Source organism: Podarcis filfolensis (genome assembly GCF_964270895.1).
Source record: "Podarcis filfolensis genome assembly, chromosome: 12".
NCBI classification, from domain to species: domain Eukaryota; kingdom Metazoa; phylum Chordata; class Lepidosauria; order Squamata; family Lacertidae; genus Podarcis; species Podarcis filfolensis.
This window is the reverse complement of record NC_139614.1, coordinates 47,478,204-47,495,709: the sequence shown is the minus strand read 5'-3', so window position 1 is coordinate 47,495,709 and position 17,506 is coordinate 47,478,204. Positions and strand designations below refer to the sequence as shown.

Sequence of the window (17,506 nt, the reverse complement as noted above, 5' to 3'; positions counted from 1 at the left end):
GCGCCTTTGGCAGAGGCGCCGCCGCCTGGCAAGGAGGGAGCCTCGCGCGCGTGCCGCCGCCGCCGCCGCCTGCTGACAGTCCCGAGGAAGCAGCCTCGCCTCAGAGGCAGCGGCGGAGGGAGGGAGAGAGCGAGTGAGTGAGAGGCAGCGCCCCAAGCTGAGAGAACCGCCCGCCGGGGGGCACACTTGTTTAACCCTCAGAGCTTCCCCGGACATAAAGACTCCTGTCTGGGGCGTAATTTTTTTTTTAAAGAGGAGGCGGAAATGGCGCTGCCCCGAGGGTGGGAAATGGACCCATTTTCTTGAAGAGCATTCCTGAGGCGCACGTTTCTGGGCCTCAGCTCGGCTTCCTGAGGAGACGAAAGCAGCAGCTCGTCTCCCCGCCTCTTTCCCCCTCGTTCCCCTCCAAAACTTCTGTCATTGGCCCCTGTGGAGGTTAATCTCCCCGCCGCCCCAAAGAGCAGGCAAGCCGTTTTGCTGGGCGAAAGAGCCCCCTTTCCCTGCAGTTCTGAGGGACGACTCGCTCCCTCGTGCGAGAGAGAGCCCCTGGGTTTTCCATTCGCGGGGCTTCCTCCTCCCGCTGAAAGCGTGCGGCTCTCCCTCCGGGCTCGAGGCGGCAGCTCGGCGGCTGCGCCGGTTGCGACTGCAGATTCCTCCACGGGGCGGTCACATTAGACGGCGAGAGAAGGAAGGTGCTGAGGGCCGGCAGCTCTATCTGGCCGCCCTCCCGCGAGGAGAAAGCGCGGCGGGAAAACTTTGGAGCAGCGCGCGCACCTCCCCCGCCCCCCCCCCAGCGAACTTGCCGAGATGAACCAGACGGCCGGAGTCTCCAACAGCGTCCGCTGCCCCAGCGGCAAAGGAGCCAAGGTAGGGGCAGCGTTGCCTTGGGAAAGTTGTGGTGCAAAGGCAGGCGAGCGAGCGAGCGGGCGGGCGGGGGGGGAGAGAGGAAGGAGGGCCGGCGCCCGCCGCGTAATGGTCTTCTTGGCTGCTGCCACCTTCTTTGCGGGACGGCGCAGGGCTTCTACGCCGCCGCCCTGCTGTTTTGCCTGCAGTTTGGGCTTGCCTTTGCCAGAATGTGTTCAGGTACCGCGCAGGTCGGGATTCTCTGCCTGCGCGCGGTCGGGGGGAAACGCCTGTAGCTGTAGCGCGTAAAACAGCAGTGTCAGGGGCGGGGGGTGTGTGTGTGTCTTCGAATCGATTCCTCGTGGAGAGTTTGGAAGAGCAGACCGGGCAACCCCAAGATCAGTGGGCGACCCGAATTCGGAAGCTTCTGGGGGTGTTTTTGTTGCTAGGGGTGGGGTTCCTTGCCTTTTAGGACTGGACACCCCTCTCCCCCTCCCCCACTTTGTGCAGAGCACGCTCGCCTTCCACCAATCTGCTTGCGATCATTTGCTGAACCAGCCGATTCAAGGGGGGAAACCTTGAAATCGATACCTCGCCTACATGAGAACACATGTAATAGTGGAGGCTCAAAGGAAACGTCCCTTGGGGTTTTCTGCTTGAGTGTGAGCAGAGGACGGTCTAAGACGTGCAAGCGCCTTATCTGTGCAATTAGAGGTGTGCTTCATCTTGTAATCGTTCCCTAGTTAACTTCTGGAAGTTCACAGCGTCCTGGTTTGCAATGGAGCGCTCTCTGCGTTCGTGCACATATACTACATCATGTAATGAATTGTTGTCAAGCTTCATCTAGCCTTCTCATCGTCCAAGTCCCATGACTGGACAGAATCCGTATTCACACCGTTAGTTCTGCTCCTCCGAGTGTAATCCTCTGCACTTTTACTCTGCTGTAAATCTCAGAGGTCAGCGGAATCTTAAGCCCTGTTAAGGAGGGAAGAAATGCATTGTATTAATTTACACCTTTTAAAATCTTGGGCTGGGGGCATTAATGCTTCCAGGCTTGCAAGGCAGTGTAAGCAAAGCTATTCCTGTCTAACTCAAAAGTTATTGTTGCACTTCCTGCTCAAGCAAGAAGTGGGGTTAAAGTTTGGATCCCAAAGCCACATTTCCCTACCTGAAGGCATGCCATACTGCAGTTAAAACTTAGGCTGTAGTCCTAACCCCATTTATCTAAGAACAAGCCCTATTGAATTCTGTAGTATTTACTTCTGAGTAGGTGCAGCTAGGATTGCCGTGTTATTTTTGTGCCCCACCATCCATTTTTGAAAGCCAAGGCCTAACCCTGGAATAAATGATGAACATACGGAAGTGTACATCTCCCTTGTCACTGAGGCAACTGAGAGCTCCCAAAAACTGGGATTAGGGAAGGTGCTTCCAAACTGAAGGTGATACTAGCATCTGTTTTTCTGTATGTATTAAGCACTGTGTATAATTTAGTCCTCTGCCAGAGATGATAGTGCTAGCCAATAGCTGTGCAACTGTGTGCCTCCCCCCCCCTCAAAAATATGCACATGCAACCCACTGCTGTTGAGAGGATGCACACAGCCTTCAAAAAAACCTCAACAAGGTAGCCTTGGTGGTCACCTTTTAAAAGTTAGACTTTGCTGCTGGTCTGAAGTTAAATGCATTTTGAATGTTTGCTTTAAATGTTATTGTTACGCTAACTGTAAGGCATGTTGAGAGAAGTCTGCTTTGAAAAGTGGCATATAAAATAAAATAGGCAAACAGAAATGCAAAGATGATACAAGCAGAACCTCACTACAAGGGGCAGGTCTGTGGCTTCTAAAGCAGCCTTCCCCAGCCTGCTGTCCGCCAGAGGTTTTGGACTACAACTCCCATCAGGCATCAGCTGGGGCTGATGGGAGTTGTAGTCCAAAACTTCTGGAAATCATGAGGTTGGGGAAGGCTATTCTAAAGCATTTAATAACTGTATATAAAAATAAAGCTGAAGAGAGACTGAAACGGTGCAGTTAAATTACCTGCCACCATTTTTATCACAGGTTGCTACAATATGGATATATTTATCCAAAATAAGAAATAGGAGCTTAATGCTATTCACATTAGCATGCCACAAGACAAGTGCATTTGTTGCGTGATCTGGGAAAATGAACTGCAATTTCATTGATACACAACATTTGCCTTGGAATGCTGGAAAAGTGGCAATGCCTCTTTAAATGGAACACAACATGCCCCTTTTTGTTGATATTCCTGGCTAGCTACCAGACAGTTGTTGGATGTGTAAGACATTTCACCATCTTTAGGTTAGATCTGAGCACCTGAAGAGGTTTATGAGGCTTGAAAGCTTGCGACTCTTGAACAATTTTGATAGTCAAAGGAGAGAAACAAAGAGAGAAAGCATTATGTGCCTCTCATTTTGTGACCCCGGAACACTATTCTGATACTGCTCCCCCATCCCAGAAAAAGGGCCAAAGGCAGGTTCTGCTCAGTAAGTCATACTCATAGCTAACACATGCACACACACAACACACTTTTGGTATTTCTTCATTGCTCTGTGGAAAAACATTTAGTTACAGTGACACTGTAACATTTATTACTTCAAGTGTGGTCCCATTGTTTATTTTTAAACTTCCTACAAATAGAAACTAGATATTGGGAAGAAATCTTGTGTAACTTTCTTGAAGAAGCTCGTTTTGGTACATAGGGGAGCATTCCGAGTTTTGCAGTCTAGGAAAGCAGTTGTCATGCAGCTGACAGTTTGGCTTTGGATACCTTTTGATGATCATGGTATGTTTAAATATGCAAATACACAAACTTAAATAATAATTTGATCAGTAACTCTTGATGTGAGTAAAACTCATGAACTCCCTTCCCTCTTTTCAAGACAAAACCAGAACTATTAAAATAGTTAGGTTTGCAATACTTAGCAAACCTAAACTTAACTCTGCTACACTAAGAACGTTAAATATATTATGCATAGCTTGGTTCATAAAATGGTACTGTTTGGTATTTTTATGAAATTTATAAAGACAAGTTCCTTCAAAAGGCAAAAATAGGAATTACAGATGCATACTTATTTCATTTCATATAATTTATACACTGCTTGATTGTAAAAAAACCAAAACAAAACCCTCAAAGTGGCTTACAAACAGAATAAAACAACAATGATGTAATATATAACTGGTGTTAGAGATGAAGCTATTTTGTGTGTGTTTTCCACCAGCATCAAACTTCATGTTGTGTGAAAATTGGGGTTGGCTTACTGAAGTAGGCTTCAGTGCTCTACAGGTGGAGTTGCTAGCTTTCTGCCTTTCCCAGCCCACTCCTGCCTTATTCCCCCCCCCCCATCTGTGTGATTTAATTCTTTTGCAGAAATAAGATAGGCAAAACCTTGCTTTCCATTCACTGGGAAGCTGCAGCAGCTAAGCACTATGTCGCATACTTTTTTGTGTTTGTACAAGTCCCCAGGGCCAGTTTCTAATGTCATAGATGACTGGGGCGGGGATGACCACTGTCTGGGACCTTAGGATGAATAAGAGTCTGTTTATAATAATAACAACAGAACACAGTGAAGCATCCCAATTTGCTTTGCAGTGTAGCAACTTAAAGTTCAATGAAAGACTGTTTGAGAAGAGTCATAGTAGTCGTGGCTTAAATGTCAGCATTCCAATTGAATTTGTTAAGTGAAGGATTAAATCCCTACAACATCTGCTTCTACAAACGCCCTAGCTAGTTACAATTTCTATTGAAAAAGTGGTTTACTTCCTCCCCCTTTCATAATTTAAGATATTTAATTGAAGACAAAAGCTTTCTTTATGACTGAATTTGCTGCAAAGAAGCCTGTCAAAGTTCAGAAATAATACCATGCAACAAAGGACTGAAAACAAAAAGAGATGATCCAGAATGAGTAAGAGAATGGGACTTCCGGGTTGGCGCCATCGCCGAATGGCGGACTCCCTCCGAGCTCCGGAGGGAGCCGGCTCGGCAGGGGCTGGGTTTTACCGCACCGGCGATGCGGGGACCCTTAGAAACCACGGCCACGGGGGCCGTGGACTTGGAGACTCGGCTAGCACCGCTAGCGCCCTCCCGACTCGTGAAGGAGCCTTTTTAAAGGCTACGGATCGGGTGCCGGGGAGAAGCGTGGTGCTTTGAGTCCTCTGCCATCCCTGCCGAGCGAAGCCGCATGCCATCCGGCGGAGAGCGCTGACTTCTTCCATTGAGAATTTGGACTTTTAACAACAACCCGTGAGTAAATTGGAAATCGGGTTTAAAAGAAGAAAAATTTTTTGGATTTGAGACGAGCGGGGGGGGATCTAAAAAGGAAGTCAGTCCCCCTCCCTATTGTAGACATTTTAAAACAAGGATTGGGAAGCCAAGGCCCAAAAAGAACGGTATCTTTGCTAAAATCAAGAATTCCATGATGGGAAAGTACAAGAATTGTGCTGGAGGAAGAATTGAAGGAGAAGGAAAATGCACCCCCCTCCCTGGGAACCGGGGCGATTGAGGAGTGAGCCTGGTGAAAAGAGCCGGTGATTTTGACAGCTGTCAAAGTAGCTGTCAAAGTCGGAATTTTAAAGAGGATTTTATTACAAGGACCTTGCTGGTCAAATTTGTTACAACTTGATATAATTTGTTAAGACTTGAATACAAAATGGCGAAAATACGGAGAACAATCGGATTTTTGGAAACAAAGTTACAACAACCCCCCTAGAGGAGCTTCGGGACATTACAAAGATGGGCGTAAGCCGGGAAAAATACAACACTTCGGAATTTCACAGAACTGGTTATCTCCTGGGAAAGCTGCAAAACTGAAACTGAATCTCGTCTACAGGGTGTTTAGACTAAAAGGAGACAACAGAATACTTTACTGAAGAAGGAAGGGATTGAACGCAAGTTTTTGTTCCTGAATAACAACAACCCATGTAGAGTTACTAAACTTCTGAATAAGAAAGTTTTAGCAGCGGAACAAGAGGAAGCTGGACTATAACCTTGAAAGAACAATGGGGGGAATTTTATAATTTGACATTTTTAAAGATTTAGGAATTAATTTTTAAAAAGTAATCCTAAAAATGGGAAATAATTCTGCAAGGAGTTGGGGGAAAAATGGGATTGATGGACTTAAGATTTCCAGGCTGGAAACATAGATTGGAGGATAAGGGAAATTAAACCGGGGAAGGGGAGGGAGAATTAGAATCCAAAGGCTTGCAACTATTTTCTGAATTGGTTTTCTTTTTTCTAATATATTTCTTATTTTTTTATACTTTTATTCTGTGTGCTTTTACTTTAATGGGAAAAAAGGGGGACATTGTGGAAAGAAAAGGGGGTGGGCTATGGGGAGAGATCTTTTGCTTTTTTTTTTTATTAAGGGTGTTGCATAAGGTTTGTATAAATTTAAATTTGAACAATGGGGTATATAAATTGTGCTTTAAATCAGAAATAGAACTTGTGGAAACAACAATATGAAAGGGGAATACGGTAGGGGTGGGGGAAGGGGGGAGTCCCAGAAAGTGGATGTTTGAAAATAAGGTTCTGAAGGTATCTTCATAATTTCTTTTCTTCCCTTTCTGTATTTTGGAAACTTCAATAAATATTATTTAAAAAAAAAAAACAGAATGAGTAAGAGAATGAATAGATATCATTGTTGGGTGGTTCTGCACCACAGAACAGAAAACAGCTATTTTCCAACCAGCCCACACTGCTTTCATAATGGATTGAGCACATCTGTACACCTACTGTCCTTATTCTCCATTTGTTCCAACCTATCACTGGAATCTCAAGTAGCTTCTTGGTTAGAAGTGTTAATATCCAGCTTAGACTAGTTCTGCCCTTGAAGACTGTCCAGAGGCTGTAGCTTGTGCAGAATGCAGATGGTGGATTGGTGAACGGAGGCAACATGATAGGATCATGCATCACTGCTCCTGAATGCTCTGCCCTGGCTGCTAGTGAACCCAATTCAAGGTGTTAGCACTAGCACATAAAGCCCCAAATGACTTGGGACTCAAATACCTACAAATGTCTTCCTCAGTATCAGACATCTTGGACTCTATGATCTGCAAGTAAGGCCTTGATGGCTGTGTCACCATTGGGCCTTCCCAGTTGGCATTGACCCATGACAGAAGCTTTTAAGTGTTGATTCCCTATATGATCTCCCTAGTGAGGTGCATCTACCTCTATCCTTATCAACTCTCAGAAAGAATATGAAAACATTCTAGTTTTCCCGGACACTTGGTAGCTAAAGAATATTGTTTATGGTTGTAACTGCTTTTAGAATATTTTTAATTAACTGTTCTTAGAATGTTTTTTTTCCCTTAAGAAAAAAAATGTGGATGTCTGCTATATTGTAGGCAACCGTGGGGAAATGGATTTGTGAGTGAGAAGCGCCTGGATCAGCACTGTGAAGGGTATGTGGTAGATGCTGGGCCCATCTCTCACTCCACCTCCAGCTCACTGTCGTCCTGCTTTCCAAGCTTTGAAGAGCAAGTGGCAGATTTGGCATTTTCTTAAGAGCTGGGCTTATAACCTTTTTAAAGACCCAGGGCTGAATGTTCATTTGAGGCATCCCTTAATTTATTTGAAAGCACTGGCGATGTCTTATTTTTGGGTCTGATATTGCTACCCACAATGCCCTTTCTCAGATTTCTACTTCGTGGGACTCTAAGGAGTTGCTTGATGCATTACATTATTGGTATTTGTTATTTATTAAATGTCTATACTGCCCTTAAAACCAAGGATCACAGGTAGTTTACAATATAAAAATACATACTGCAGGGACAAACAAAAACAATATCACCACCCTTTATTTATTTATTTATTTATTTATTTATTTATTTATAAAGTAACACCACCCCCGGTACACTCCTTCCTATCCTTCCTCCAGAGATAACTGCGTCTCATTGGTCCCCTCCATTCTACCAGGCTTCCATTATGGCAACTATATCTGTGCTCTCTAGCTTTCCCGTCTTGGTTTGTAGGCTTCTAGTATTTGCATAAGAGCACCTATACACAGCATCTCTCTCCAAATGTGTCTGACACATGTGTCTTTCCATAATGCACTTTGGCCTCTTTTGAATCACTGTCATATCCTACTGTATTTTTATTGCCTACTTCTACCTCTCTCCTATTTTAACAGTCATAAACATTTCCATCCTTGTCTTTTAGGGATGATTTTGTCCAGAACTAAATGCTCGTCAGTGCCTATCAACTTTCTCAGAATGATTAGTTTAAAAGCTGCTCTACCATCTCTCCCCCCTCTCTCTCTTTCAAAGCACTAACAGTCTGGTTCCATCCTAGTTCACGTGAAATGTTTTGAGTTGGCAAGGAGGGAATCCCTACCATGAGAGTGAAATAACAGACCTGTCACTCGGGCTTGCTACAGAGTTTCCTTCGCTCCTTCTGACAACTGTGACTAATACTAATGACTTTTTGAGTGGTTCTTGCAAGCTCATTTTATTTCACACTTTATGATTGCGTTCCAGCAATTCTCTGTTCTGCTGCCAGACCTCCCCATTACCTTGTAGGAGAGCAGTGCGTGATTCTTTCTTTAAAATTCTAGCCCATTCTAACCCAATTGCTTGGGGGCAGGTAACCACAATCTAACTGAGCATGCTGGGTACTTTTCCCCCACCCCCTGAAAAAGAAAAACTGAACTTGGCAGTTCAGTTAGATTGAACTTGGTTACTTGGCAGTTTGCTTTTTCATTTTTTAAAAAGGAAAGTTTTTAAAAGAAAGTATTAGCATCTGACAGCTGTGAACACCTGTGTGATCAAAGCATACCGTATTTTTTGCTCTATAAGACTCACTTTTTCCCTCCTAAAAAGTAAGGGGAAATGTGTGTGCGTCTTATGGAACGAATGCAGGCTGCACAGCTATCCCAGAAGCCAGAACAGCAAGAGGGATTGCTGCTTTCACTGCGCAGCAATCCCTCTTGCTGTTCTGGCTTCTGAGATTCAGAATATTTTTTTTCTTGTTTTCCTCCTCCAAAAACTAGGTGCGTCTTGTGGTCTGGTGCGTCTTATAGAGCGAAAAATACGGGTTCCTTGTAAATCTAAAAGGCTCATAATCTAATCTGATACAGTACGAAGTTGCCCTCTTTCTAATGGGCACCTGATACAGACTCCCCCTCCTTAGCAACATAAGACTGAACCTTAAAAAAAATTAATTTCTCAACCTCACTTGCCCATCATCTTTAAAGAGAGTTGATGCTTGGAGGGATTGCTTGAAAATGGGCGAAGGTTGATAGGGTGTGTGTTTATCTTCAACCCATAAATCTTGCTCTCTGTACATGCACCATGGAAGCTTCACTAAAGCTGTTAAGCCCACCAACACAAAACACTTGTTTTAAGCAGAGTTGTTCTACTTGGCACACATAAAACAAACACTCCATAGTTACACACTATATAGTGGTACCTTGGTTCTCAACCTTAATCCATTCTGGGAGTCCATTCAACTCCTGAGACTGTTTGAAATCCAAGGCGCGGCTTTTGATTGGCTGCAGAAGCTTCCTGCACTCAAGCGGAAGCCGCGTCGGATGTTCGGCTTCCGAAAGATGTTTGCAGACCAGAACACTTCCGGGTTTGCGGTGTTTGGGAGCCAATTTGTTTGGGAGCCAAGCTGTTCGAGTACCAAGGTACCACTATATACAGGTTACATGAAGGCTTTTCTCCTTCTGGTCCAAGAGGGGTTTCTGTACTCCAGTGTTCACTTGCGAGTTCTAAGACAATTTGCACAGAGTTCTGCAACAACTTAGAGTCTTGAAGTCTGGCAACTCTCCAAGTCTTCTTCTCAGATGAGCTCTTCTCAAAGTGTTCAGATAACTCCACAGTTCTGCCACAACCCCCTTTTTCCTGATAATGACCAGTGGCCCATTTCCAACAACTTACAACGTGCTGAAATCTGAGTCCTTTTATACACAAAGTTATATGGCTAACTGTGCTCCGTAACACTAATAAGGAAGTCACCAGATTCAGCCAGGTACATACTGGGAATTATGCAGCTCTTTCCTCACAATAGAATTAACCTGATAACTGCTTTCCTTAGCAAAGCTTGCTCCTTTTTCTAGCATTGGGGAAAGGAAGCTCATGGCTTTGCTCTACTGCCTATGCAGCTAGGGGATTATGTTCTCCCTTCCTGCACTGTACTGTAAATTGCAGCACAGGATGGGAAGTGAGAGAAGGATTGCCCAATAATAGGGTGGCATTTGCTTCTGTCCTAGCAGTGTCACTCTTGGAGTTACTATCCTTATTCTCTTGTGCCTTACAGCATTGGTTGGAAGAACTATACAGTCAATGTAATGTTATATCTTAAGCTTATGTTGGGCTCACACAGTTTTGCATACAAAATACCGTATCTACAATCCCAGACAATTTCCAGTTAGAGCTGTGAATGACTCTTGCCTGAAAACCTGGACAGCTGCTTCAGGTCAGCATAAGCAAGGCTGAGCAAGGTAGACTAATGTTCTGGCTTGGCATAAGACAACTTTCTGTGTTCCTCGCAAACCGGATTCTAGATAGCTAGTAATCTGGTTATTTGCATTGAGTTGGAATTGTTTCCAGGCTGTGACACTTGTTATACTGGAAGGTAGTTTGTGTGAATCTGTTTTTCCCCAAACCGTTGATGTGTTGAAGATGACTGTCATCAATATATTCAGGTATCCTAAGCTGTTCGTGGTCTGATCATGATTCTGGGAATTATTTGCAAGGTTACATAGTTTCTTAATAGAAGCATCCTTCTTGTGCTGTTACTGCATCTCTTGACTAGCAATGCCGTCAGTTCTATTGAAGTCAACAGAAGGAAACAAACTCAGTACAGTGGTACCTCGGGTTACATACGCTTCGGGTTACATACGCTTCAGGTTACAGACTCCGCTAACCCAGAAATATTACCTCGGGTTAAGAACTTTGTTTCAGGATGAGAACAGAAATCGTGCTCCGGCGACACAGCAGCAGCAGGAGGCCCCATTAGCTAAAGTGATGCTTCAGGTTAAGAACAGTTTCAGGTTAAGTACGGACCTCAGGAACGAATTAAGTACTTAACCCGAGGTACCACTGTACCATAGTCCATGTTCTGTATTTTAAGTAAAAGGATAGCTGAAGGAAAATATGCAGGAAAATTATGATCCCCATAATGATGTAATTTATACAATATGTGGTACTTGTTGAATGTGGGCCAGAACCTGGAGTTCAAATTGTTTTAAGGGAAATGATTTCTAGCAATATCACCCTGTGTTTCCTGTGCGACTTGAACACAGCCTGCTTGGTAAAACTTGCAGCCAGCCTCTCCAACTATCTTTCCCATTGCCAACTCTTCTCTCCACTCTCACGTTTTTTTTGTAGTAACAGATAGCAGAAATAGGTGGCCCTTGAGGTTTCAGCTGGGTTCCAGTCTGTTATGTGAACCATAAATTCAGTTGGTGCCTGTTCGTTCCAGGGAAGCTAGCTGTCAAACACACAAATGCCACTATTATGTTGGTTTTCAGTCATTCAAATAGTACTTAAAAACAGTGTTCAGTGAACTGTAATTTTGCCTATGAACAGACTGTTCCCCTTATTGTACATATCCGGATCATATCTATTTGATATTGGAGATAAGGATGAGGTCTATAAAAAGACGTAAGTCCAAATACAGTTTTGGTTGTGTTCTGACTTTTATTTTTGGGTAGTGATCTTTACTGCTGGTTTTCATCTTTAATGAGAGCTAAACACATAGTAAAATTTTATTGGATGTTCCCATTTACAAAATCAAGTTAACTTTGGTGCTTTAAAAACCAGGCAGAGTCACTGAATAGTGCTTCTCTAGCACATATTATAAAACTTTAAAAAACACACAGGGTATAATGTAGTTGCCCTCTACTGCTGTTTGACCTCAAAACAGCAATTTAGAAATGAACAGTGCATTATCTGAATATCAATGTTGCTGTACTCTAGGATGTGTGACAGCAAAGTTAAGAAAAGCCTTACTTTTTCTCTGTGTTAGCGTTAGCAGAACAGTTAATTTGGTTGCCATATGACTTTATTCTGATCCCTAATCTCCCGTGATTGAATTGTGAAATGTGGCTCTGCATTGTAAGAGCACAGCACTGCATAAACTAGCTTGGAATCAAAACCAGCCAAGCTAAGGCATTCTAATCTGGGTCTTTCAACTTTTATATGGAATTCAGTTGTGATACCCTTGTACTGGTTACATTTGTGCTGGACAAAATCTTGAGTGTGGGAAGAGTTGCAAAAGAGGAATAGCAGTGTTAATATTAAGCATTATTGGGTGTTTGGAGAGGGGGTAGTAACTCTGGTGGGGGAACACATCATGCTTCTTCTGAGGTAGTTTGCCCACCTTTGGTCCCCATCCTGCACTCGGCTCTCACCTGTGGCTCCTAGAAGGTGTTAGCATGTGATAGCAGTCAAACCACGGGAAACGGCTTCAGCTGGCTGGCTAAACCAGGTGAGGGCAGTCAATGGGTCTCAGAAGTAAACCCTACACAAATCCAGAGTGGATTCCCTAAGATGGTTGGATGGTGCGTTTATGTACTTCCTTCCAGCAACTCCTGCAGCCAAGCTGGTGCCAAACGTATTTCTCTGCTTTCCTTTGGACCACATCAGCCAGGCCGAGAGGGGGGTCTTGTCATCTGGGCAGCCCAGAACCTCCATACACATTGCCCAGGCTTGCACCCCAGGGAGATCACTTTGGCACTGCTAATGCAATGGTTTTACTTCATCCCTGGAGGTGCAGCCCATTGCCTCTTAAGACATATGGGTGCCAGCAACAATAGATCTGTGTGGGAGAGAAGGAAGCAACTTTATAATTTATCCTTGCTTCTAGCTAGATAATTTTAATCAGAACCTATCCTAGTCTAATCTAAACACATTTTTAAAAAAAAATCAAAATTATGTTCTGCTTAATAGTAAATAAAACCTATAAGTAGTTTGTCAAGAATAAAACCAATAATTAAAACTGTTGATAAAAAGCAACACTAGAAAAGCAACCCTTATGTTTCCCTTCCCTTATGGTCTTGATCTATCAGCTACTTTTAAAATGAGGCTGCATTTTAAATTGCATTTTAACCTGTATTTTAAATTGGTTTCCCCCCCCTCCCCTATTATGTTTTTACTGTGATTTTATTGGTGTCAGCCGCCCTGAGCCCTGCTCCGGCTGGGGAGGGCCGGATATAAATAAAATTTATTATTATTATTTGTAGTAGTAGTAGTAGTAGTAGTAGTAGTAGTAGTAGTAGTATTAGAAACAGTTTAACCTCCCCAAATGAATAAAACCAACCTTTAAAAATATACATTGGAGGCTTCAATTATAGATTAAAACACATGCCAACTTTACATACTACCTTTACATCTGCTTGCTGGCTGGCAACAAGTAAGATTCCTGTTCCCACCATGAAGTCTCATTTACATTGTGCTTTGAAGGTAAGAAACAGCAGGAGTCTCTCCCATTGTTAAGTTCTGCATGCAACAGTGCAAATGAGAGAAGGCTCTGCCTTTCTTTCAAGCCCTCTATCTGTATTGGAGAGGGTTGGCAGCTGCAAATAAATGGTTAGCTAATAAGCAAGGCTAATGTTTTGTGGACTAGTCCTCTTGGTATCCATGCTTGCCTACCTATGCATGGAACTGTAACTGGAAGACTAATGTGCAAACAGGGCTGGTCCTTCATTGGACAGAGACATCCCTGTGACTTGATTCTGTTTCTGAAGGTTTACCTTTGCATGGGTCTCCTCATCAAAGGTAAAGGTGCTCACTTCATAAGCCTGCTCAGACACTTACCTACATTTTTTTTACAGATGAGATTTTTGAGTTTAAGCCTGTGAGGAGAGTTCCTTAAAGGTTGCAATTGATAGAATTGCCGCAGCATTCATTTGCGGTAATATATGAAGCAAGCTATTTCTTACATTTGCACCAGAATTTACTGCTTCATTGCAGCCTTGGCATCAAGTAGAATTTATGAAGTCCTCATTTTATCTCCATATATATATATATATATATATATATATATATATATATCTTGTTTTCAACACCAGAGGACATAGATATTGGCCTCCTTACATTCAGTATCTTCTTGCTATAGTTGTGTTTTCTGTGTAGTGAAATAGTTTCAGAACATGTTCCAGGGAAGCCTGGATTTTCTCAGAAACTTACCTTGCATAAGCTCAGTTGATCAGTAACAGCGTATACCCTCTCTGAAAGACAGCTTATGTATCGCTACTAATCTTTCCTGGCAGGGCCAAGTCAGTTGCATTCTAAGGTGACTCTTGGTACTTACAAGCTGATAGGGAGGCTCATCAGATGTGACCAGTGTCTCATGTCAATGCACACATTCAGGAGTACTTTGGCCCATCAGTCAATATAGACAAGTGCCTTGGCACTCCCCAGCCAAGGAAAGCATATGTCTGATAGTTAACTCTTTGTGTGGACAGGCTCTGTAGCCAATTGACGATTCCTAGGTAAGGTCCTCCCCCTATTGTGTGGGCAGGTAGTCCCTCCCCCTACCTGGCTCATCACCTTGGCAACGCCTCCCCAGCCGGGATTGGGCAACTGACTGAGGTAGGCGGAGACCTCCAGGTATCCCACCTGGGGGGAGGCAAAGCCAAGCCTGTGCTAATGGTGCCACATAGGGTCCAGGGGGCTGTGCGTGACCATGCAAAGGGCGCCCCCCATTTAATGTGGGGAGTGGTCATTATTGACAAGAAAAGGACTTTTACAGCAGCTTCCACAGTGCTCTGGATATGCATGCTGCTATCCTCCAGGCAGTGGTCTACAGATTGAGGCCCTGCAGCACAGCTGCAGAAACATGGAGACCCTGCCCACCCCCAGTTGGCTTATGTATCCACTCCTGATGGGTGACACACCTATAGCCTTAAACTTCTCCTGTACAGAAGTTGCTGCTGCTCTTCCTGCTTCAATCTCCTTCTTGTTCTAGGAGATAGTGGGGAAGTGGAGAGTCTATTGACCTGTCTGTTGGCTGAACAGCTTCTTCGTCTTCTGTCACATCTGGTGCACCTCCCTTGCTCACTGCCCCGACTCTCCCCTCTGTCTTGGCTCTCGTCTAGCAGGTGGTGTCAGTCCATATATCACTGACCCCATCTCCTGGACCACTCTCCTGGTCCCCTGCCTCCACCTCACACTCTTTGGAGCCCTGCCAGTCCCTGGCAACAAGTTTCCCTTGGGGTAAGGCTGAATTGTGATTTGTATTGGTAGTTTGCTAGGAAAGGGTATTTCTGCTTTGTGCACCGGAATTACATGCTCAATTCCAGTAAAAGTTCATGGTAGTAAGTGTAACATCTTGTGTGCTAATGAGCATGAACTATTGCCCTCTTTCCCCAAAAAAGTAGGAATCGTCAAGTTTATGGAAGGACCCGGTAATGAAGGGCCATGTTCTTTGTGCTTAAACTTTCGTGATTGTAGAAAAACCTCAATAGCTGGCAACACCTTTAAATTATAGCTTTTAGAGACATTAACACTTTTCATAACTTTTCATTCTGGCTTTGAAATCTGAACCCAAGACACGATAGAAAACCAGCAACTGGTCACGAATAATTGCATTATCATTCCCAGTGTGTGGTGGAGCTTGCTTCAGAATTTAAAAAGTGGGTGAAAAAGATTGCTTTGATATCTTAAAAGTGGGGATTATTAAATGAATGGGGTAGCAATTAATTAAAATCTTCAAAGCTTTAGCTTGTAGAAACTTAGTAAATCCTAAGGTGAGGACTCGGCAGTTATTTTTTTAAACATGTAACTAGGAAACCAATATTCTTTTATTTGAACTATGGACATCGATAAATTGAGTATTCGAAAGAAGAACATAAAGGGATTAAAACATGAAAGAAGGGGCAATGGCTGGCTGCTGTGGTGGAGAGAATTAGAAGGAGAAGGTTAATAGGTTTATTGATGATGGCAGCAACATTTCCTTGTATGGCAAGTAGTATTAAATATTTTGACCCTCTCTTTTGTCCATATTATTCCAATGTGGCTTCCAACTCGTATTTTAAAAACTCGATTAGTATTATTTTGAATTAACTCTTCACAAAACACCGCAGGAGATAGCATTACTACTACCTGCCAGAGTAGGCTGGATGAACCTGTGGTCTGACAGCTTATTTTGTTCAGTTGACTAATACAGTAAGGTATTACTATTTGTCCAAATGTGCCCTAGTAATTAAGGGTGAGCTGACATCCAAACTCATGCCTTCCTATACTTAAAGGTAAAGGTAAAGGGACCCCTGAGCATTAGGTACAGTCATGACCGACTCTGGGGTTGCGGTGCTCATCTTGCTTTATTGGCTGAGGGAGCCAGCGTACAGCTTCCAGGTCATGTACCTATTTATCTACTTGCACTTTGACGTGCTTTCGAACTGCTAGGTTGGCAGGAGCAGGGACCGAGCAACAGGAGCTCACCCCGTCATGGGGATTCGAACCGCCGACCTTCTGATCGGCAAGTCTTAGGCTTTGTGGTTTAACCCAGTACTTAAAAGACTGCTAAAGCCACAGATTCACAGCAAACTTCTCCATAAAGAAATGGGGCTGCTTTGGACAAGTCAGTTCCTCTAAGTCAAACTTTCCCACTTGTAGAACATGAATAATAAATGGATTGCATCATGGGCTGGTTGTGGAAAGGAGGAATATTAACAGGATTATAAAATACGCCACACATATAAATAGGCCAAGATCTAAGGATCTGCCAAACTACTCTGTGTACTCAGGAGATTTTTTGGACTTGTGTTATTTTAAATAATAGTTCCCAAGCTATGTAGGAAACTTTAAGAAAAAGAAAGAAAAATGGAGTAGAATTTCAGAAAGTATTTTGCATTACAGCACAGTGGTAGAGAGCCTGCTGTTCAAATGAAGAAAAGTTTTTTGTTTTAAAATCCCACAAGGCCAAGTACAAGCTCTTGGGTGAACCTAAAGTAGCTTCTTGGATCCTGGCCACGGCTGGTAATTAGCTGCACACAAGTCCTGTGTTTAGCATAAGCACTGTCATTATTGGATAATACTGAAACCTGAAGGCAGAATGGTTAAATATGCAGCAAAGCTATTTTCCGGATACTTATGCATACGCTGCTCAGGAGAAGAGGAGCTCCTGGCCATATGCAGCAGATGGGAGATTCCAGGAAAGAGACTTATTGTACCCGTTCCAGAAAGGTAGCTGTGTTAAAGTCTATTGCAGCAAAAAATAACACCTTAAAGGCTTTTTTTTTTTAAAGCATAAGCTTTCATGGGCCCCTTTATCAGATGAATGGACTCAGGTCCATGAAAGCCCATGCCATAATAAATTTGTTTGACTTTAAGGTGCCACCATATTCTTTAGTTGTCTTTATTGTGTGCCATGTCCTTTAGAGTAACTGCTAGAAACAATACAGAATTGGCCTTGTTTATGGTGAAACAGATGGACTTCAAATATTTTCACACTGCAGCATCAAAGAAGAGGCATAGAAACTGTGTCCCTGACCTAGTATGAAGGATAGGGGGGATATTAAAATCCCACGAGGAAGTGGAAGTGAGTTTAATGCTCACACTGGTTCTCTTTTAGAAGAATGTGTATGGAGTCTCCTTCACTAATAGTAAATACTTGATCTGATCTGATTTCTGTCCTTGCCAACAGCAGAGGATTTTTGTTGTTGTTAAAATAGGAAGGAGCTGGTGACTGACATGTGCAAACA

At 43.4% G+C, this 17,506-nt stretch overlaps 1 protein-coding gene across 1 annotated transcript in view; it reads left to right on the top strand.

Moving 5' to 3' along the window:
- The first annotated feature begins 254 nt into the window (after positions 1–254).
- DPP6 (dipeptidyl peptidase like 6) overlaps positions 255–17,506 on the top strand; it is a 491,459-nt gene continuing 474,207 nt past the window's right edge. Inside the window, exon 1 of the mRNA XM_083579470.1 lies at positions 255–867. Within this exon, the coding sequence (XP_083435596.1) occupies positions 808–867 (60 nt within the window). The 5' untranslated portion in view covers positions 255–807. The remainder of the gene's footprint in view (positions 868–17,506) is intronic.